Source organism: Hippoglossus stenolepis, chromosome 24, assembly GCF_022539355.2.
Source record: "Hippoglossus stenolepis isolate QCI-W04-F060 chromosome 24, HSTE1.2, whole genome shotgun sequence".
NCBI lineage: Eukaryota > Metazoa > Chordata > Actinopteri > Pleuronectiformes > Pleuronectidae > Hippoglossus > Hippoglossus stenolepis.
This window is the reverse complement of record NC_061506.1, coordinates 259,154-281,144: the sequence shown is the minus strand read 5'-3', so window position 1 is coordinate 281,144 and position 21,991 is coordinate 259,154. Positions and strand designations below refer to the sequence as shown.

At 46.1% G+C, this 21,991-nt stretch overlaps 2 protein-coding genes across 2 annotated transcripts; both read left to right on the top strand.

Moving 5' to 3' along the window:
• Positions 1–35: 35 nt before the first annotated feature.
• On the top strand, positions 36–10,143 carry si:ch211-132f19.7 (adenylate cyclase type 8). Its single transcript, XM_035150114.2, has 26 exons — positions 36–472; positions 564–612; positions 775–991; positions 1,981–2,230; positions 2,497–2,694; positions 2,778–3,017; positions 3,090–3,318; positions 3,522–3,671; positions 3,874–4,004; positions 4,110–4,221; positions 4,377–4,504; positions 4,575–4,733; positions 5,706–5,940; positions 6,028–6,216; positions 6,296–6,396; positions 6,680–6,881; positions 7,007–7,108; positions 7,186–7,313; positions 7,545–7,626; positions 7,918–8,076; positions 8,156–8,302; positions 8,504–8,596; positions 8,721–8,835; positions 9,047–9,171; positions 9,252–9,350; positions 9,756–10,143. Exons 4-26 carry the CDS (start codon positions 2,001–2,003, stop codon positions 9,936–9,938), a joined length of 3,537 nt encoding a protein of 1,178 aa, XP_035006005.1. The 5' UTR covers positions 36–472; positions 564–612; positions 775–991; positions 1,981–2,000; the 3' UTR covers positions 9,939–10,143.
• A 237-nt stretch (positions 10,144–10,380) lies between these two features.
• xdh (xanthine dehydrogenase) lies at positions 10,381–21,920 on the top strand. The gene is made up of 35 exons (XM_035150113.2): positions 10,381–11,094; positions 11,340–11,397; positions 12,864–12,960; positions 13,117–13,225; positions 13,764–13,890; positions 14,473–14,534; positions 14,624–14,713; positions 14,812–14,892; positions 14,986–15,130; positions 15,273–15,365; positions 15,598–15,749; positions 15,879–15,972; positions 16,280–16,389; positions 16,490–16,674; positions 16,753–16,915; positions 17,110–17,199; positions 17,319–17,488; positions 17,581–17,707; positions 17,791–17,910; positions 18,024–18,120; positions 18,197–18,321; positions 18,402–18,535; positions 18,606–18,693; positions 18,839–18,925; positions 19,004–19,195; positions 19,285–19,430; positions 19,618–19,699; positions 19,774–19,869; positions 20,049–20,252; positions 20,410–20,462; positions 20,549–20,663; positions 20,803–20,868; positions 20,937–21,125; positions 21,200–21,367; positions 21,505–21,920. The coding sequence occupies exons 1-35, from the start codon at positions 10,990–10,992 to the stop codon at positions 21,556–21,558; spliced, it is 4,074 nt and encodes a 1,357-aa protein (XP_035006004.2). The 5' UTR covers positions 10,381–10,989; the 3' UTR covers positions 21,559–21,920.
• Positions 21,921–21,991: the final 71 nt, after the last annotated feature.

Below are 21,991 nucleotides of genomic sequence, written 5' to 3'. Positions count from 1 at the left end.
TCCTTAAAATTCTTTAAATGATCTGAACGATTTTATTTGACATTTTTCTTCTTTCACGTTTCATTTTCAGAATGATTTGTGATATTTAGTAATTTCAGGTCACGTTCCTTCTCCTCGTGTGTGAAGCTGAAATCAGACGTAAAAACGTCAAAGTGTAAACGACTCAAACACAATGTGTCCCGGTTGGAGGTCGGCCAATCCCATCATGCACCTGGACTGCACCACGTTAATCTGTCCTGTTAACGAGCTGCCGTTTGTTTCAGGAAGTTGGATTAAGACTCAGACGTTTGCTGCTCTGCCTTCGTTTGTCTTCTTCTTCTTCTTCTTCTTCTTCTTCTTCTTCTTCTCTGTTTGTCCACTTGTCTTCTTCTTCTCTGTCCTCTCTTCTTTGGTCTCACGTCTTCATATTTCAGGGACTTTGGACAAACTCTTCGACCTCGTTTGGTTCAATCTGAATTTCTTCCTCATGAAGGTAAATTGAGTAAATATTAAATCTACTGTCAATTTAACTTGAGGTTAATTATTTAAATTCTTTGTTTTCTTGTATTTTTGTATTTTTGCAGGTTTCCAAGACAAAAACAAACATTTGAGAACTAGACAACGATGAAGACGGTAAAATTATAGTTATTATTGAATTGAATATATTTGAATGGACAGATGTTGATGGAGAGTTTCAGCATCAAGAGCAACTTTTGAATTACGACTTAATAACAAACAAGACGATGATTTAAAGACAAACAATTATCAATAAAATCACTTATTCTGACAAAACAGGGATGAAGAGTGAAGTTGCAGCTGTGGGTTCGACATGTGGAGTAAAAACAGGAAGATGACAAAGTACAAAAAGAAATAAAAGAAGGAAAATGTGGAAGGAAAAGTGAAAAGACTTCAAACTGAGTTGAAAAGAAAGAAAGAGAAGAAACGGAGAAACAGGAAAGAGACGAAGCTTCGACTGCGACGACGAAAGAGACGAGTGTGAATCTAAAGACAAGTAGGTTCAACTGTCAGACTACTTTGATGTTTTATACATTTATAGAAAAATACATATTTCAGGACCATTTCAATTATCTTCAAAAGTTTAAATAAAATAAATTATAGCCAGCGACATACTTTAAAAAAAACAATTACTAGTTTGTGTTAAAGTTAAGTAAACAACGCACACTGAACCGATTCGTTTTGCCACTTGGGGGCAGCAAAACAAGCTGGAAACTCAACATATGACATATCAGTTTATTATGTACTAACAGGTGATGTCACTTCTCTCTTGTGGGGTTCCTCAGGGTTCTGTTCTCGGTCTTTTGTATTTTCACTCATTAAAACTGCATGTTGTGTTGATGTTGTGTTATTTCTGTTTGTCAGCAGAATAAACAACACTGACATATTGTAAATAGTTGTGTCCAACATGTAAACGGCCTTAATCGAAATCGTTTAAACAAATGTTAATCTAATCATTTATAAATTCAATAACAATTTTCTGATTGGACAACTTTTATAACTCGTAATAACAAATGACCAAGATTTATATTGAACTATCTTCAAACCTAAATAAAAGATATTTGCATATGAACAAATCAAAGTGTGTCTGATGAACCTGCACATCAGAGTCCAGGTGGATGAAATCAAACGTCTCTGCTGGCGTCGGGAACAGAGGCCGCAGGTCGCTGCTCGCTAATCTGATCAGCTTAGTCCTGAAACCTGGACCTGGACCTGCCAACGCCACGTGCTCGTCCAACTGCTCCACTGAGATCTTATAGTTTTCTGGCCGAGAGACAATCTGATCAAAGTTTTATCCAGCTCGTCTCCGTCTGTGATCTCAGACTCTGTCGCGCTGTCCGGCACCAATTCACTTCAAGTTTAAATGTAAACGTCATAAAATAAATAAAAGACCAAGACAGAAATGGAACATGTTCATCTTCAATCGGTTTTTCCAGTAACTCCAGTTTATCTGCTACCACTAACCACACCCCCTTCACCAATCAGGTCGTAGAGAGGGCGGAACAATGAATGACGCAGAATGTGGCACCAAAGTGACGCAGCCGTCCGGTGACATCACCTTCTGTAACAACCTAAGCCCCTCCCCCGGCCTGCGGCGGAAGCAGCTGTTGTGGCAAAACGCCGTCAGAAACATCATCGACCAGCACAACCTGTACACGCTGCGGCTGGCCGGCGGCCTGGAGAGGAGCCGCCATGGCATCACCGTCACCGATGCCTACATCGCCGACATCAACAGGTAGAGACAGTGATGTCATCAGCAGACAGTGATGTCATCAGCAGGTAGAGACAGTGATGTCATCAGCAGGTAGAGACAGTGATGTCATCAGCAGACAGTGATGTCATCAGCAGGTAGAGACAGTGATGTCATCAGCAGGTAGAGACAGTGATGTCGTCATTTGTGGGTTTTTCTGATATTTTAAACTTTTTACATTTTGACTCACATTTATCTCTAAAGCTTTTCTGTTACTTTGGAGTAAACGTTCCTCTGGCGTCGTCTTGCAGGCAGATCCGTAACAAGGCGTCTCGGGGGGCGCTGTGGCACAAGCGGCGCTCGTCGGCAGCTCGCGTTCAACCGGCGACACTGAGGTTCAGCGCGGCGACGCAGAGCAAACACGACTTGCTCAGTGACGCAGATTTCTTCGTGTCGTGGGGATCAACAGTGCGAGGCGTCTTCATTCCTGCTCTGCAACACACATTCAAGTACAAATACACAAACTGACATTTACACTGTTTTCATGTAAATGTCTTAATTGGAGTAAACCATGACTTCCTGTGGGACTCAGGTCCGTGGACCTGGAGCAGCTGTACCAGCAGTTTTCCTCCGGTCAGAGAAGAACGTCTCTGGTCGTCTCCAACGTCCTCGACATCATCACCAGACTCCTCCTCTCTCTGCTTACATGGCCATCGGGCTGGAGCGGCGTGGCCTGTAATTGGCTGGTTGGCCTATCAGTCATCCTGTGGGCGGGGATCTGTGCTCTGGGTCTGATCAGGAGGGAAGTGATGATGTCACCGCAGTTGCTCAGGTACTTTTACTCCCAGGTGTCCTGAGGTACTTCCTGTGTGTTTCAGGTGCAGTACTTCCTGTGTGTGTGTAGGTACCTGTCGGTGGTCAGCTGGTTGTCTCAGACGCTGCAGGTGTTGCTCGGCGTCTTCAGTTGGGCGGAGAGCGATCACTCGTGGTACGTCGTCTTCACCCTCTTCTCCACCTACACTCTGCTGCCCCTCCCCCTCCTCTGGTCCATTGTCGCCGGGGCAACCACCTCCACCCTGCACCTACTGGTGGACGTCTGCTGTCACCATGGAGACCACACCTTCATCAGAAAGGTTCTTCCTTCCTTCTTTCCTCCCTACTCCCCACTTCCTGTCTGCCCTCCCTCCTTCCTTTCTTCCTTCCCTCTAGACCCCATTCTTCTCTGTCTTCCTCTGTTCCTTCTCTATTCCCTTTTTAAATGGCAGGAATTGACCCTGGCAGAGTTTGTGTAACATGTTTCCTGTGTTTCCTGTGTGTGGTTGCGGTGCGTGTGCAGGTGCTGTCGAAGGCCTTGCTGTACCTGGCGATGAACACGGCCGGTCTGTTCATCCACTACCTGTCGGACCGGACGCAGCGACAGTCCTTCCTGGAGACCAGACGCTGCATCGAGGGCCGAGTGAGGCTGGAGAGAGAGAACCACCGACAGGTGCAGGATCACGTTTGTTATAAACGTACAAAACAGGATTCCCTTGGTGTCCATGAGAAGTTCTGTTATTGATTCATCTCACGTGTTATATGGATATAAACATGATGCAGCTCTTACTCCACCTGTGGTTTCTCGTCTGTTTTATCATCTCGACACAATAAGAAGTGGTGATAGTGTTTGATGGTGCTGCTGTGTGGTTCAGGAGCGTCTGGTGAAGTCCATCCTGCCTCGTTTCCTGGTTCTGGAGATGATGTCTGACATGGCCACCATGGACGAGTATCTGCTGCCTCAGCAGTTCCACAAGATCTACATCCACCACTACAAAGACGTCAGGTCACACACTCACTTATTTCAGCAGCGTCTGACGTTTTAGTTCAGCACTTCAGATTGAAATCCATCGTGCTGTTTTCATCGTACATTGACGATCCCTCTCCGCAGCATCCTGTTCGCAGACCTCATCGGCTTCACGCCGCTCTCGTTGATTCTCTCTGCTCAGGATCTCGTTAAAACTCTCAACGAACTCTTCGGCCGCTTCGACAGGCTGGCAGAGGTCAGGTCTCCATGGCAACCACACAAACCGCAGTTTAATTGTTGAAGGCAAAAGAAAAGATTGAACAGTTGATCAGTCTGATGTTTACCCTTCATGAAACTGGATTCTGTCATTGTCTCTAAGACTGTGATGTGTGTTCCTCTGTGTGTCTTCAGGGACATCGCTGTTTGCGTATCAAGATCCTGGGCGACTGTTATTATTGTGTGTCTGGAGTTCCAGAGCCTCAGAGAGGACACGCTCGCTGCTGTGTGGAGATGGGCCTCAGTATGATCAACACCATCCGGTAACACGTCAACAACACGTTAAAGTGCGTGTTCACGTGCCGCTTCACTCACACACTCATTGTGTCCCAGGTACGTTCGTCGGGAGCTGCAGCAGGAGGTGGACATGAGGATCGGGGTTCACTCGGGGTCGGTTCTTTGCGGCGTCTTGGGTCTTCAGAAGTGGCAGTTTGACATCTGGAGCTGGGACGTGGACATCGCCAACAGTCTGGAGGCTGCAGGCGTCCCGGGGTCAGACACAGCGATTCACACGCTGGTTTAACACACAACAGATCCACAGCTTTACAAAGACAAGTCCTCATTGAAACGACACGTGTTCAGTTCCATGTTGTCGTGTTACACAAACCTGACGTCAGACTGTAAAGTAGAACTTCAGAGTTCATCTCACGTGTCCTCATCAAACCAGATTTAATCTGGATCCAATCACTCACACTGGATCCTTGTTGTCACATAGAACATCAGGTCGGATCCAGGAGTTTGTGTCATTCTGCTAAAGAACAACAAGTGCAGACAAACTCAAGTCCAGTTGAAATACAACATGAATTACACAATAACAATACACAATATGTAAAGAAATGTACTTTAGTAAAGTGCAGTGGTTCAGGATGATTGTATTAGAATGTTACTGGATTTGTGTAAATGTATAAAGAGAATACATATATACGTATATGTATTATAGAATCATATATCTGCAGATATGCTCTACAAAATGAATATGATTATGTATACTTATATATGTATGGGTATACATTCTTCATAATATACCAAATAGCAATATATCGTATAAAGTAAAACTGTAAAAAAGATGTATAGAAATATAAAGCAATAAATTCACAATAGTATACAATATAACCTGAAAATAAAACGGCTTGCAGGTTTATATGTATGAATAAATGGGTAAAAATGTCCTTATCCCCTAGCAAAGGAAAATTCAAATCCCAAATCGTATAAAAAGAGGCGTGTCCTGTTTATATAGAATGAATATATGATTTAGCCTCGTTACGTTCCCTGAACCGTTCATCATTCCACCAAGTTTCATTGTAATCCGTCCGGTAGTTTTTGCGTAATCCTGCTAACTAACAAACAGACACCAATGAAAACAAAGCCTCATTGTCCAAGTCTTGTTCTCGAATAACAAAACACAGAGAATTTAAATATGTTTTCTGGTGACGCAGATGTAACGTTACTCTGTCGTCACCTCAGACGTATCCACATCTCTCGGGCCACTCTCGACTGTCTGGGCGGGCTCTACCAGACGGAGGCGGGACATGGCCAGGACCGCAACGAGTTCCTACGGAAGCACAACATCGACACCTACCTCATCCGCCCGGCGCCGCGGGACGAGGCCGAGCCGCCGCAAGCGAGGCGCCCGAGTTACGACGAGATGACGACTTGGAGCGCGGAGCTGCCGTTCGGAGACATCCTGGGAATGAATTTCGTGAGGAAACCTTAAGAATAAAAATCTCTAAATTTAAGTCAATTTGATGACTTTCTATGTTGACGTTCTGTCTGCGGCGCCCCCTAGATCCTTGCCACTTTCACCAACGGCTCACTGACCCAGCTACCCAATCAGATCGCAGCTCAGAGGTCGGGGTCACGGGAGGTCAACAAGAGGATCCGTCAGGCCATGGAGGTTCGGAGCGGTGAACGAATGAGGAAGGAGCACATCACCACCTTCACTCAGGTGTTCAAGGACTCGCACATGGAGGGAAAGGTACCGCCCTCACTTCCTGCCTGTGGTTTTGTTATTGAGTTATAACAGTTGGACGTTAATCTTCCTCCTCTCGTCTCAGTATTCACAGATGAGGGACGAACTCTTCAAGTCCAACATGGTTTGTTCCTTCATCCTGCTGCTGCTGCTGATGGCGGTGCAAGTGCTGATCCCCGCCCCACGGTTCACGACTCCGCCTTTATTTACTTCTAGTTTCTTCTTGTTGTTTATCTCTTGTTATTGCTGTGGTATAAATATTTAAATATCTTTGTAACTTCTATTTTTACACCACTCTTATATAGACGACGACATCATCAGCGTACAGTGATATAATTCGCTTTGTTTTCTCACATTTTATACCACGATCCGATGATTTAACTGTTCGTACAAAGACAAATCGGTTAGCAAATGTCTGGCTTTAACCCCTCATGGATTTCTGAAGCAGTACCTTTATCTTTCTGTCCAGGTTATGTCCGATGGTCGCTCAGTTCGTAATCAGCTGTGGTGTTTACGCTCTGCTCTTGTTGCTCACGCTGGGGGAGGAGTTTAAGCATTGCCCTGCCCCCCTTCAGTCACTCTGTTGCTGGATTCACGAAAACAAGCGCGCCCGGGCGCTGCTCACACTCACCGCCATCGCTGTCAACTTTGGAGTCGCCTCCTCGGACATCGTAAGTCTCAGGGAAAAGTTCATCTGCATTGAACGTATAAGAGCATAATGTCTCCTCTTCAGGCTGCCTCAGTGTTTTCCTTCCTTCCTTCCTTCCTTCCTTCCTTCCTTCCTTCCTTCCTCCAGCTGTGGTGTGACTCATCAGACGCTCACGTCAACCACACCGACGCCCCGCTGGCTCCGCCCACCTCTGCCTGGCCTGACATCAACATCTGTACACATCCAGAGGTTAGCTCTAACGCTAATCAAACACTGTGGCGTTGTTAGCGTAGCTGTTTTAACTTATCGAACTTCCTTGTGTACAGTACATGGCTCTGAGTGGCGTGGTTGCCATGGTTACCTGCGCAGTGTTCCTCAGGTTGAGTTGTGTGTTGAAGCTCGCCGTCCTCCTAGTGGCCGCCGCCCTCTACACCTACGTCATCGAGACGCACAGGTGAGCTCATCGTGCTTCAAACTAAACGTAAAGCAGCTGATTTAAAGCTAATGCTAACCAGTGTTAGCTTATCCCAGTTTATCCAACTTTAATTCATGTGTTTTCCCAACAAATGTTATGCTAGTGATAATTAGCCACAGAAGCTAATGGAGGACTGTTTTAACTAAAGTAGAATAAAACGTTATGCTAACTTCTAAGCTAACTGCTAACAGCTCATTCTCTGTCGCTCAGGTCTCATCACTTGTGTAAAAACGGCGTTTGTGTCGTTCTCATGGTGATGTTTGTGTTCGCCGTTCTCTACAACAGCAGACAGGTGGGTTCTACTGGGTTCTACTGGGTTTGACTCGGTTCTACTGGGTTCTACTGGGTTCTACTGGGTTTGACTCGGTTCTACTGGGTTCGACTGGGTTCTACTGGGTTCTACTGGGTTCTACTGGGTTTGACTGGGTTCGACTGGGTTCTACTGGGTTCTACTGGGTTGTACTGGGTTCGACTGGGTTTGACTGGAACAGATATAAATACACACCCCCTTCATCATTTGATCTTCATCTCTGTGACACGTCTGTGCTCCTCTACGTTCTTCTTGGTTCTTCTTCGCTGGCAGCTGGAGGCGACGGCCCGGCTGGACTTCCTGTGGCGTCTCCAGGCGAGGAAGGAGGTGGAGGACATGAAGGAGCTGAGGGAACACAACGAGTGTCTGCTGCTCAACATCCTGCCCGTCCACGTCGCACAACACTTCCTGGAGCGAGACAGCAACAACGAGGTGCGCTCACCTGTGCACAGAGTGTCGGGGTTACAGCAGCAGGTGTGAACCGTGTGTGTTGTTGTGCTTGTTCTCTCAGGAGTTGTACTCGCAGTCGTACGAGCGGGTCGGCGTCCTCTTCGCCTCTCTGCCCAGTTTCTCCAACTTCTACGAGCAGCGTGAGCTGGTTCATCAGCACGTCGAGTGTCTCCGCCTCCTCAACCACATCATCTCCGACTTTGATGAGGTCACACACACACACACACACACACACACACACACACACACACACACACACACACACACACACAAACATCCCCACATGGAAACAGATTTTCTAACACTTGGCACTAAACACTGTTAAAGTTGAATTTGTGTAGATGTCAGTAAACACACATTAACGTGAATCATTGTGTGTGTGTGTGTGTGTGTGTGTGTGTGGGTGTAGTTGTTGGACGAGTGTTATTTTCAGGAGGTTGAGAAGATTAAAACCATCGGCAGCTCCTACATGGCAGCGTCTGGTCTCTCTCCTGACAGACGGGTTAAGAAAAGCTTCCTTCTTTCGTTCTTCCTGCAGATGAACAGCTACACATTTGAAGATCGGAGTCTGAAGCAGAAAGTAAAAACCTTGTGTACTTTGTGTACTTTGTGTACTTTGTGTTCAGGAGTGGGAGGACGTCTGGCATCACCTCAGTGAGTTGGTTCTTTTCGCTCTGGCGATGCAGGAAACGCTCAAACACATCAACTCAAACACAGGAAACAACTTCCAGCTCCGAGTCGGTTCGTAAAAGTCACGATTAATAAAACTAAAATCACATATTTAAAAAAACATCGTTTAGAGCAACAAGATTTAACCGTTAACTCTCCAGATCTGAACCTGAATATTTATTTCATATAAAAGAAATCTAAGTATTTTAACCTGGTTTCAGTTTCAGGTCTTTTTTTAAATATAGAGAATAATTGAAAATGATTTGGTTATTGACGTCTCCAGGAATCGCTCACGGCCCCGTGATCGCAGGTGTGATCGGTGCCACCAAACCTCAGTACGACATCTGGGGGACAACGGTGAACATGGCGAGCAGGATGGAGAGCACGGGAGTCAGCGGCAGGATTCAGGTGAGCTCACCTGTCTCCACGACGACGCATGTTTACGTGACGCTTATAACTGAACGCCACCTCCACCCCCCCGACATCAGGTCCCAGAATCCACCAGCTGTATTCTGGTGGAGCGAGGATTCCTACGGCAACTTAGAGGGAACATTTACCTGAAAGGCATCAGCGAACGCCACGGCAAGGTGAGACGCAAAATAACACATCATTTTATTAAATGTCATCATCAGAAGAAATAAACCATTAATTATGATAAATTACGAAACTTATTATAAATTCCTACTCACGCAAAAACATACAATAAATAGAGAATCTAGAAATAGATGAGTGAATACCTATTAGGAATAAATATTTGGAAAATATCTTGTAAACAAGCAAAAATATCTCAAATTAATTTATAGATATAATAATATAGTAATTATGACAGATATAGTTTTTCCAAAATCTCTTTCGAAATAATCATTAGAGAAATTAGAAATATGTAAACATCGTGAACAAGTAACGATTCCGAAAACGTATTGACAACAATCCCATTGTCTCCACATGCTAATGCTAAGAGTTCGTAATTTCTTTTCTCTTTTTCTCCTCAGGTTCGTACGTTTTTCGTGAGCAGTCAGGAGGAGCGCTCCAGCCTCGTGGAGCGCGGCGGTGGGCGGGGCTTCAGTCTGAACAGGAACACACTGGGAGCCGTCGTCTTCAGCCTCGTTCAGGCCCGAAAGAGAGAGAAGCTGCGGGAGGAGAACGGAGGGTTTCACCTGGTGGAGGCGTCGTAGCCTCAATGATCGGAAATCCGCTTCCTTCAATGGAAGGTGGGAACACGCTGGAAACTCCAAGGAGGAATTTACAGGAACTAAAGAAAGTCGACAGATGAACACGGAGGACGAAGTGTTTGTTCGCAGTCAAGTTAACTTGGCTACGTGGATTTTCTTCAAATCGTCAATTCTACTCTGGTTTCAATAAAACTGTTTTTTTGTCATAGATACAAAGAGTTTATAAGGTTTTTTTCCAAGGCTCTCAGCTGCATTGTTTTCATTCTTAACATGTTTTGCTACTCAAACTGTCCCCTAGGTGGCGCTGCCTCCACAGTCGGTTTATCTCTGAACTCTGAACTCTAAAAGAAAACAGAACATTTTGATGCCAGAGAACAAGCAACACATTTCATCATCATCAACAAGTTAGATTTTTATTACAGTTATATGATTTATAATTATTAATAATAATATTATGTATAATTTTATTCACTGACTTTTTAAATCCTTGCAGGTCTCCAAGGAAAATAAAGTTAAAGTAAAATAAAACAAAAATAAGAAAAGTATGTCGATGACATCAAGTTTTTCTCTCTACAGCAAAAAGTGTAAATATGAATTAATACAATGAGAATAAAAATTAGCTGCTGAAACTCTTTATAACTTTATACTTTAAAACAAGTCCATGTTTAATTTCATCTTTTCTGCAGACAAAGATTTCACATGTTGGTGACGCTGCTGTTTGAAAAGTGCTGAATCAACAGAGAAGAAGTTTGTGTCCTGACATTTCAAACAGAAACAAGAGACGCTTTCAAATCATTCTAAATATAATGTGTGTGTGTGTGTGTGTGTGTGTGATGTAACCTGTGAATAATTAGCCATCAGAGTGTGTAATCACTTTATCTGGGTTCAAAGGTCAGAACACATGGTCCCTCCCCTCGCTGGCTAGACCCGCCTCCTCTCTCAGTCACAGAGTCAGAGATAACCAGTTCACACGTTGATCGGTGCTGAGAGTTCCGGCTGATACCCGTGCACCTGAACGCAGCAGCGGCTCCACACTTCTTCATCGATAACAAACATGAGCGACCCCCCCAGCGGCTCCGGTCCCGGCTCCGGTCCCGGTCCCGGCTCCGGTCCACAGACCCGCTCCGACCCGCTCCTCTTCTTCGTTAACGGAAAGAAGGTAAAACAAGTCCTTTAGTTCAAATGTGTAAAATGTAAATGTGGTTCTGTATATATATATGTTTTATAGAAGAGCTTTCATGTGATGAATTATGAGAATTATGAGTAAAAAGCAGAAACTTGAAAGTGATGAACAAGTTCCTTCTCACTTCAGGAGTGTAACGTGGTTTCCCTTCGTCGCAGTGAGTGAACACATGTGTGTGTGTGTGTGTGTTATCACAGCAGATGTGTTGTGTTGTGCTGCAGGTCGTGGAGAAGGACGCGGATCCTGAGATGACCCTGCTGACCTACCTGAGGCGGAAACGTACGGTCACACAAACATATGCAGGGACGTGCACAGACATTTTGGGGGTCAGGGGCTCAAGTGAGAAAAAGGGCACGTCTCATAATTATATATATAACATTTTTTTCTAAAACCAAGCAGTCAACCAGCAGTCAACCAGTCCATGCTTTTCAAGCACAGACACAGTTTCCTGTGGCTGTGCTTTACTGTATCAAGGTGGCCCCCTGGCCCCCCTGGCCCCCCTGGCCCCGCTGGCCCCGCCTGACTCCGCAGGTCATGTGAGTCGGATCCTCTTTTCCTTTTCATCGCACTTTCAACTGGATAATCAGGAAGTCACAATATGTTGAGTCATGACCCAGATGTGCTGACATGGCGTCACATCTGGTGTTGTGTAACAAGTTTAAACATGTGTCTCACAGATGTAAGGATAAGTATGTTCCTGTTGCACAACCAAACTTTCACTTCTTATTTTGTTCTCTTGTGCAGATGGAAAGTTGTGTAACAGGATAAGTATGTTCCTGTTGCACAACTTTCCATCAGCACAACCAAACTTTCACTTCTTATTTTGTTCATGCTTCCTTTTCTTTTTTTGCGACGCTTCCTTTTTATTTGTTTTTCCTCAGTTGATTCATTTCCTGTCGTTTTCAGATCGTATTTGGTACAAAGATTATTTTTGAAAGGAATCAAGTTCCTAAAACGTTCAGCTGATAATTCAAATGAACTAATGAGGGTTTTGTTTTTTTAAGTGACTTTCCGAGTTTCTCCCTGAACCCTGATCTTCCTCTGTGAAATACACTTAGTGGCCCCTCGGCCTCTTTTCAAGGACGACTCACACTTCCTGAAAGACCATTTACCCTCTTGAAGAACAAGGAAGAACCCGTGACTCCCTCAACGGCCTCCAGGAGGACGAACCACTGGCTGAAAAACTCTGTGACCAGATCCCAGGGACATCTGGTACCTTCTCAGGGAACCAGGGATCTCCTCTAGGAACTCTGGTTCCTTATGGGGCACCTGTGGTAACCCGGGAGTCCCAAGTAGATGAAGTATCTTCTGGGTTCCGTCAGGAGACACCAGGCTTGGATCCTCTTCATGGCACAATGGTTCCTTCTCAATACATGTAGTGTAGAATCTAAATATCTGGAGTCCTGTGGGAGACTGGACCGGTCCTCTGTCCAAACTGTCCCATGTGGACCCTGGGACAACCTGAAGAACTCTCTGAAGCTCCATGAGGACCCTTTAAGAAAGCTTTTCATTTAGGGACATTATGTCACGTTGACTCATTAACCACCTGAAACTCCGTCCTGATAACGAGCTGCTCAACCTTCAGGTGTCTCATATGTTTGTCTCATAGATGTTAACAAGGAGCAAGCTCCTCAACCCCCCCGTAACCATCTGCAGGTCAAAGTGTCTTCCAGCTCAACTCTGGAGATGATCATGTGTTCCTGTCAATAATTCCCAGAATTCACTGTAACCTCTGTTTGTCTCAGTGGGTTTAACAGGAACAAAGCTGGGCTGTGCTGAGGGGGGGTGTGGAGCCTGTACCGTCATGTTGTCCAGATACCAACCACACACTCATCAGCTGCTGTATCCTCTGCTGTGTGTGTGTGTGTGTGTGTGTGTGTGTGTTCATGATGAACCGTCCCATCAGCTGCTGTCATGTGTTCTCTCAGTTTCTTTGATGATGACAAACTGATTTCATGATGAATTAACTGTGAACGAACGCTCTTTAACTCCGCCCAGTCACTACGCCGTCAACGCCTGTCTCGCCCCCCTGTGCTCCCTGCACCTGGTCGCCGTGACAACCGTGGAGGGCATCGGCAGCGTGGCCCAAAAACTACATCCTGTCCAGGTACAAAACAACCGCACACAAACCAAACTCCCAGAAGACTTCGCTTCTCTTCTGTGACGTTGATGTTGTGTTTAATGCACTTTCACCAAAATGAGAGGGAAGAAGTAAAAGATCTTCTCTGTGAAATCAGACTTTAAATTAATTCCATGTCTCTTGCACGTCTGACTTTAATGTCTCACACGTGTCAGACGTCCAACATGTCATCAAACAGACGTGTACTTTGTGGTCGTCCCATCGGAGCACATGGACGTTCACTTTCTTCTTCTTGTGTATTTAGTGTGTGACAAGGTTTGTACGGTGGCCCTGAAGGCAAATCATAAAAAGCAAAACACATCATTTCACTCAGTGGAGAGCGTTCTGTGTTTGAACCCGTCGAGTTTTCCCTCCTGTTAAGAAGACGGACAGTGGTTCCGTCCAATCAGCTGTGATCTTTGTCACAGCAGGTACCAACCTTTCTGGTTGGATGTCGTTGTGTTTTGTGTTTGTGTTTTTATATAAGTTTGATAAAAGACTAATTATTGTAAACGTGTGTGTTTAGGAGCGAATAGCGAGGGCTCATGGTTCCCAGTGTGGGTTCTGTACCCCGGGAATCGTCATGTCCATGTACGCTCTGCTGAGAAACAACCCCACGCCCAGAATGACTGAGGTGGAGGAGGCCTTCCAAGGTGGACACACTTTGTAATGTGTTTTCAACATGTGTTTAACGTGTAATGTTTAACGTTAACATGTGTTTAACATGTGTTTAACGTGTGTTTAACGTATGTTTAACATGTGTTTAACATGTTTAACGTGTGTTTAACGTGTGTTTAACGTGTGTTTAACATGTTTAACATGTGTTTAACATGTTTAACGTGTGTTTAACGTGTGTTTAACATGTGTTTAACGTGTGTTTAACGTGTGTTTAACGTGTGTTTAACTTGTGTTTAACGTGTGTTTAACGTTGTTTAACGTGTTTAACGTGTGTTTAACGTGTGTTTAGTTTAGTGTTTACATGTTTAGTGTTTAGCTTTTAACATGTGTTTAACATGTGTTTAACGTGTTTAACGTGTGTTTAACGTATGTTTAACATGTGTTTAACATGTGTTTAACATGTGTTTAACGTGTTTAACGTGTGTTTAACGTGTGTTTAACATGTTTAGTGTGTGTTTAACGTGTGTTTAGCGTGTGTTTAGCGTGTGTTTAACGTGTGTTTAACATGTGTTTAGCGTGTGTTTAGCGTGTGTTTAACGTGACGGTGTTTTCCTTAGGGAATCTGTGCCGATGCACCGGGTACAGACCCATCCTGGAGGGATACAAGACCTTGACAGTGGTGAGACCGATGTACACACACATGTACTTTGAATACACATAAAGTGCGTCTCTTTTATTTCAACACACTCACTGTGCTCATTCCTCCAGGAGGGCGGGTGCTGTGGCGGCCGAGGGCGGGACGGCTGCTGCATGACCAATGAAAACGGAGCAGAGAGAAGCTCAGAGGAGGCCGTGGATGTGAGTCCGTCACTGATGTGTATATATATAATATATATGCGTAGTTTTTTAAAACAGCTGTTTCAAGGTTTCTGACTGTAACCTGTGTTTTTGTGCAGGAAGCCACGCCTCTTTTTAATACTTCCGACTTTGCACCTTTGGATCCAACACAGGAAATCATTTTCCCTCCTGAACTCATGGTAAATAAAACATTCACTCAACTGTTGAGTGGCAGCGAGGAGCTGAGCACAGTCACTTCAGATGCTTTTATTTTGACATGTTCCTTCCTCCAGTCTCTCACCAAAGGTCAGAAGTCGCGCTCGCTGTGTTTCCATGGTAACCGGGTGACGTGGCTGCAGCCCGACAGTCTAGAAGAGTTTCTGCTTCTGAAGTGGAAAAATCCAGAAGCCAGAGTCGTGACAGGAAACACTGAAGTGGGTCAGTTCATCCATCATCCATCATCCATCTTTGTCTGATTCATCATTATCCTGTGTGTGTTACTAAGTATGTCTGTGTGTTTCTGTGTTATTGTGTGTGTGTGTGTCTGTGCGTGTGTGTCTGTGCGTGTCTGTGTGTGCAGGTATTGAGGTGAAGTTTAAGAACTTGCTGTATCCAGTCATCTTGTGTCCGTCCTTCGTCTCTGAGCTGAACTCAGTGACTCACACTGATGATGGTGAGTTCAACATCACACTGCTGCTACACAACAACAACACACACTCAACACAATGTTTCAGCCACTGGACCGAGTCCTTTCACATCCAGACATGACCCGTTAGCATTAGCATTTAGCTCCACTGTGAGTTCACAATAAGCTGCTGGAGTCAATAAGAAGTGTGTGTGTGTGTGTGTGTGTGTGTGTGTGTGTGTGTGTGTGTGTGTGTGTGTGTGTGTGTGTGCGTGTGCAGGTGTCGTGTTCGGTGCATCGTGCACACTTAGCCACATGGGGGCGGTACTGAAGCAGGCGGTGGAGACTCTTCCTCCTCATCAGACTGAAGTCTTCCTCGCCGTCCTGGAGCAGCTACGCTGGTTCGCTGGAAAGCAAATACGCAATGTGGCGGTGAGTCGCACAACCTGGATACCACCTGCTGAGCAAGGCACCCACAGGGTCACAGGTTCAAATCCCTGTGTCCAAAAGTCTGACAGATGTCCGTTCATTTATGATTTTAGATTGTGTTGTTGTTTTCAGGCTGTCGGAGGAAACATCATGACTGCAAGTCCCATATCTGACCTCAACCCTGTGTTCATGGTAGCAGGCTGCAAACTCACACTCATGGACAAGGGTAACACACTCACACACACTCACACACACACACACACACACACACACACACTCAGACACACACACACACACACACAGTGTTTGTTCAGGACAGGTAACCTTTAATCCACAGTTTTGCTGAGTCACTGTTTGTGTGAATCACGATGTGTTCAGGGTCACTGATAATTCAGTAATTTCAGTCAAACATTGAAGCTTGTAACTCTGTCACATGTTTCTGTTATATATTAACAATGAGATGACACAGACATCATATGAATGTCTGTGATATTTAGACCCGGTCTTGACCTTTGACCTCTGTCTGTTGTCAGATGGCAGTCGCGTGGTTCAGATGGACGACAGTTTCTTCACAGGCTACAGGAGGACGATTCTGCGACCACAGGAGGTCCTGGTCTCCATAGAGATCCCATACAGTCAGAGGGTGGGTAATTCACCTAGCAACCCCTGTCTGTCACCTAGCAACCACCATCACAGAATTGTGTCTGTCACTCTGACGCTCATGTTTTTCTTTCCCGCCTCAGACTCAGTTCGTCTCGGCCTTCAAACAGTCACCTCGCCGCGAGGATGACATCAGCATTGTTACTGCTGCGATGAGTGTCACCTTCACTCCTGGAACTAACGTTGTCCAGGACCTGAGGCTGAGCTATGGCGGCATGGCGGCGACCACGGTGCTGACTACGAAGACGGCAAACAGACTTGTGGGAAGGTAACAGAACCCGAACCCTCGAGCGAGGATTAACGGAACAGACGGAGGGAGGAGCTAACTCTCTGATATATCTTCCAGGTGCTGGGAGGAGGAGCTTCTTCAGGTGGCCTGCTCCTCACTGGCTGAGGAGATGACCCTCGACCCCTCTGCGCCAGGCGGCATGGTGACGTACCGGCGAACTCTGACCCTCAGCCTCTTCTACAAGTTCTACCTGACGGTGCTGCAGAAGCTCCGGCAGCAGGTCGGACTTTTTGATTTGTATTTCTCTGATCTGGTTCGTCTGGAAATATAAGATATTATTATTTATTAAAGAGTCGCTGACATCGTTTAGCTTCAGTTTGGAGTCAAAGTGAATGAATCTGTGATGTATAATATTGTTTTTTATCTGCTTCGAGCTGATAAACATGTTATTTGGTTCTGGTTTTTATTGTTCAGGGTGTGAATGTGGACGAGGTTCATTCAGACTGTTTGAGCGCCACTGAGATTTATCACCCAGCGACGCCATCTAGTGTTCAAATCTACCAGGTACAATAAAGTTCATTCAAACTAAATTTATACAGATAATACATTTATTTAAACATTTAACAAAGACATTAACTTACAGTTTTAGCATCTCGGTGTGTAATTCCACATTTTTCCTCCAGGCAGTGCCAGAGGGGCAGAGCCTGGACGACGTGGTGGGCCGTCCCATGATGCACCTGTCGGCCATGAAGCAGGCGACAGGTGAGGCGGTGTACTGCGACGACATCCCGCTGTACGAGAACGAGCTCTACCTGTCACTCATCACCAGCACCAAAGCTCACGCTCGCATCATGTGAGTGTGTAACCATCTCACACACGTGTACGACACACACACACACACCTGACCTGTCTAACCAGGTGTGTGTGTGTGTGTGTGTGTGGTAGCTCTATAGACACATCCGCCGCTGAGTCTTCTCCCGGCGTCGTCTGTTGCGTGTTTGCTGACGACATCCCCGGATCTAACGTCTCTGGAGTCATCGTGTGCGATGAGACCGTCCTCGCTGACCAGCAGGTGGGTTCCTGTTGTTCTGCTCAACCAATCAGGCGTCTCGGTCATGTTCAGGTGAATAACGTCCCCGCCCCCTCCCTCTGCAGGTGACATGTGTGGGTCACATCATCGGAGCCGTGGTGGCCGACACTCAGCTCCGCGCTCAGCGAGCCGCCAAGGCCGTGAAGATCGAGTATGAGGAGCTGCAGCCCATCGTCACCATCCAGGTGAGAAGGTCACGCAGACGACGTCACTGTTTATGTTTCAGATTTAAAAACATGACGTAAAGTCGCTGCTCAGAAAAAATACATGAAGCAGGTTTGGTTGGTTTGTTTGACAGGGGGCCATCGCTGCCCGGTCCTTCTACGAGCCAATCAGAAGCATCCAGAAGGGAGAATTGGAGGCGGGGTTTAAACAGGCCGACCACATCCTGGAGGGTAAGACTGATTCTGTGTGAGACTCCCCCGATCCCAGCTGATCAATAACCCTGGCTATTGATTGGCTGATTATCAGGTGAGATCCACGTGGGGGGTCAGGAACATTTCTACCTGGAGACCAACGTCACGCTGGCCGTTCCCCGAGGAGAAGACGATGAGATGGAGCTCTTCGTTTCCACTCAGGCTCCGACCAAGACGCAGGTAACGCCACGCTCGATGGAAGTGAAGATCGGAAACCAAACATTGAAACCGTATTAAAAGTCAGTTTGTGTCCGTCTCAGTCTCTGGTGGCGAAGGCGTTGGGCGTCCCCGCCAACAGGGTGCTGGTGCGGGTGAAGAGGATGGGCGGAGGCTTCGGGGGGAAGGAGAGCAGAACCACCGTGTTGTCCACTGTGGTCGCCGTGGCAGCGAACAAGTACGTCTGTCAATCACTTGTCTTTTTGTGCGATAATCTTCAGGAGTGTGAGACGTTTCCTGTGTTTCAGGCTGAAGAGGCCGGTGAGGTGCATGTTGGACAGAGACGAGGACATGTTGATCACTGGAGGGAGACACCCCTTCTATGGGAAGTACAAGGTAGGACGACGCCCCCTGCTGGAGAGAGACTGTATATGGATAAAATAAGTAGTATCCAGAACTTTCCTCCCTGCGTTGGAGACGGTTTCTGTCGCAGCGTCTTGAGTCTTCAGTGTCACTGATGATTCTTCTTCTCTGGCTCCAGGTGGGTTTCCTCAGCAGTGGTAAGGTCGTGGCTCTGGATGTGTCGTACTACAGCAACGCAGGAAACTCCTTGGACCTGTCTCTGTCCGTGAGTATTGTTTCTAACCGCAGAGTTTTTCCATCTCACACTTTACGCTGATGCTGATGTTACCTTGTGTTCGTCGAGGTCTTGGAGCGCGCTTTGTTCCACATGGAGAACTCGTACAGTGTGGCCAACATTCGCGGCCGAGGCTTCTGTTGCCGCACCAACCTGCCGTCCAACACCGCGTTCAGAGGCTTTGGAGGGCCGCAGGGCATGATGGTCGCTGAGAGCTGGATGACGGACGTGGCTCAGGCGGTGGGGCGGCCGGCCGAGGAGGTGGGTGGATGAGTTAATGTCAGACCTGACGAACAAGAGGAATTCTGCTGGGAAAACAACATCCAACCAGAGTCTCTGTTCTCATCCAGGTGCGTCGGTTGAACCTGTTCGTGGAAGGGCAGGCGACCGCCTACAACCAGGTCCTGGAGAGCTGCTCTCTGGACCGCTGCTGGGACGAGTGCCTGTCACGGTCTGATTACCAACAACGCCGAGCAGCCATCGACTGCTACAACAGGTAAAACCCACTGAGAGTTGAGACGTGTAAACACTTAAACTGGATTCAAATGAAGTGAATCTGGGGAGTTAAAGCAGATAAAGAGTTTTTGTTGGTGTGTTGGTTCTGTACAATAGTGGACATGTTAGTTCTGAAACCCTCAGTTGTGTGTCCTCTCTCTGAGGTTGTTGTGTGTTTGTTCCTTCAGACAGAACCGATGGACCAAACGAGGCCTCGCCATCATCCCCACCACGTTTGGTATCAGCTTCACGGCTGTTTTCCTCAACCAGGTCTGATCCGCACTGACTCACACACTGTTGAACCGTTTGTATGAAACTTGTGGTTTGAAACGTGATGTTTTCAGGCTGGAGCTCTGGTTCACGTCTACACCGACGGTTCAGTGTTGTTGACTCACGGTGGGACGGAGATGGGACAGGGTCTCCACACCAAGATGGTGCAGGTACAAGAACCAAACAAACATCCATGTTGCTTTTTGTTGCTCTTTAATTTACATTTTCATTTTAAATCTTGTGGCCATCAACAGAACTGCAGCCTGTTGCTGATGTTTTCTGAAGCGGTCGACTCAGTTCATTGTCATATTCATATATTTGATTTGATTTATTTGACTTGTGTTTCCAGGTCGCCAGCAGAGTTCTGGGTATCTCCTGTTCAAAGATCCACATCTCAGAGACCAGCACCAACACAGTCCCCAACACCAGCCCCACCGCCGCCTCCGCCTCCTCCGACCTCAACGGAGCCGCCGTGCAGAACGCCTGCGACATCATCACGAAGCGTCTGGAGCCGTACAAGACCAAGAACCCCGAAGGTTCGTGGGAGGACTGGGTGAGTATTTAGTAGTAACAGAGGATGTTAGAATCATCTAATTTTACACTTGTGAATGTATTGTTATTTTGAAAGTGCCTCTAAACTTTGTCCACATCAAGTTCTTTTGTATATTTTCAGGTTGAATATTCAAACTCTGTATTTCTGTCGGTTCCAGGTAAAAGCTGCGTATTTCGACCGAGTCAACCTCAGTACTAACGGATTTTACAAGTGAGTTCAGTCAGTGAGTCGCTGGTTCCGTTCATCCGTTCATCAATAATCAATAAAGTTAATAAATCGATACTGTTTCCTGTCAGGACTCCAGACCTCGGTTACGACTTTGGAACAAACTCCGGCCGAGCGTTCAACTACCACAGCTACGGAGTCGCGTGTTCCGAGGTGGAGATCGACTGTCTCACCGGAGCTCACAAGGTCCGTACGAACCAAACACACCAAACAGAGAAGATAATATACATATATATTATCTTATATATATTATCTTCTTGTAGACGTGTTTAAAAGAAGCTGTTCGACCCTGAGAGTCAGATGTTGTGATACATTTGTCTTGTAGAACCTGAGCACCACCATCGTGATGGACGTTGGTCACAGTCTCAACCCCGCTATCGACATCGGACAGGTGAGTCAAAGGTCAACATTAAAAACATTGTGGTTTGACTTCCTGTGGCTGAAAACGTGTGTCTCCAGGTGGAGGGGGCATTTGTTCAGGGTCTGGGTCTCTTCACGCTGGAGGAGCTCCATTATTCCCCAGGGGGCGTCCTCCTCACTCGAGGGCCCGGTTCCTATAAGATCCCAGGCTTCGGCGACATTCCCACTGACTTCACCGTCTCGCTGCTCCGGGACGCATCAAACGACAAAGCCATCTTTGCCTCCAAGGTAACGCCGCCGACGCATCACCGCTGTTTTCCCACAAAAAGAGAAAATGATAAACAACTGTCACGTCTTTCCAGGCCGTGGGCGAGCCTCCTCTTTTCCTGGCGTCATCGGTTTTCTACGCCCTCAAAGACGCCATCAGTGCCGCCCGGGCGGAGTCAGGCATCAGCGGTCCGTTCAGGCTGGACAGCCCCGCCTCTGGCGAGAGGATCCGCAACGCCTGCAGCGACCGCTTCACCACACTGGTACCAAAACTTCATTAATAACCTGTTTACATACCTAGTATATACATATATATACACCTAATTTATAGGTAGATATATAAATATATATTGAAACAGTATATCTAAAATGAGTCTGTATATATATATATCTGTTGCAGTGCGGCCCTCCTGCTGAACGTGGAACCTTCAGCCCCTGGTCCGTCCAGGTCTAAGACGCTCGACCAGAGAGAGAGAAGATGATCAAACTTTGTTGATTCGTCAACAGTGAATCTCACACTGCATAAAATAAACATTATATATATATATATATATATCTATATGAACAACAGTTGATTATATGTGTCAGGGAAACAATCCTACGCTGTAAAACATGTCATTTAATATCAGATCAAATGATTTTAAAATCAAACACAGAAACAGAAACTTTTCCTCCGTTTATTAAGAATCTTAATTATTATATCTGTATATAATTGAATCTGTTTAGTTGTAATTTCATGTAATCATTTGATCTCCTCCACATATATAACAATGATAATTATTGTGTGTAGATAATTAAAGTGAATTTAAATCTCGACATCAGAAGCCGTTGACTTGTTTGTTCACGTTGTTTCGTCCTCGTCTCTTCACACCGACCTGAGATGATCC

Coding starts and splice junctions, on each gene's coding strand:
- si:ch211-132f19.7 (XM_035150114.2), top strand. CDS start 2,001: ATGAATGACGCAGAATGTGGCACCAAAGTGACGCAGCCGTCCGGTGAC. Junction 6,397..6,679: donor GTGCTGATCCCCGCCCCACG/GTTCACGACTCC, acceptor CTTTCTGTCCAG/GTTATGTCCGATGGTCGCTC. Junction 7,314..7,544: donor TACGTCATCGAGACGCACAG/GTGAGCTCATCG, acceptor TCTGTCGCTCAG/GTCTCATCACTTGTGTAAAA.
- xdh (XM_035150113.2), top strand. CDS start 10,990: ATGAGCGACCCCCCCAGCGGCTCCGGTCCCGGCTCCGGTCCCGGTCCC. Junction 16,916..17,109: donor TGCAGAAGCTCCGGCAGCAG/GTCGGACTTTTT, acceptor TTTATTGTTCAG/GGTGTGAATGTGGACGAGGT. Junction 18,322..18,401: donor AGGCTCCGACCAAGACGCAG/GTAACGCCACGC, acceptor TGTCCGTCTCAG/TCTCTGGTGGCGAAGGCGTT.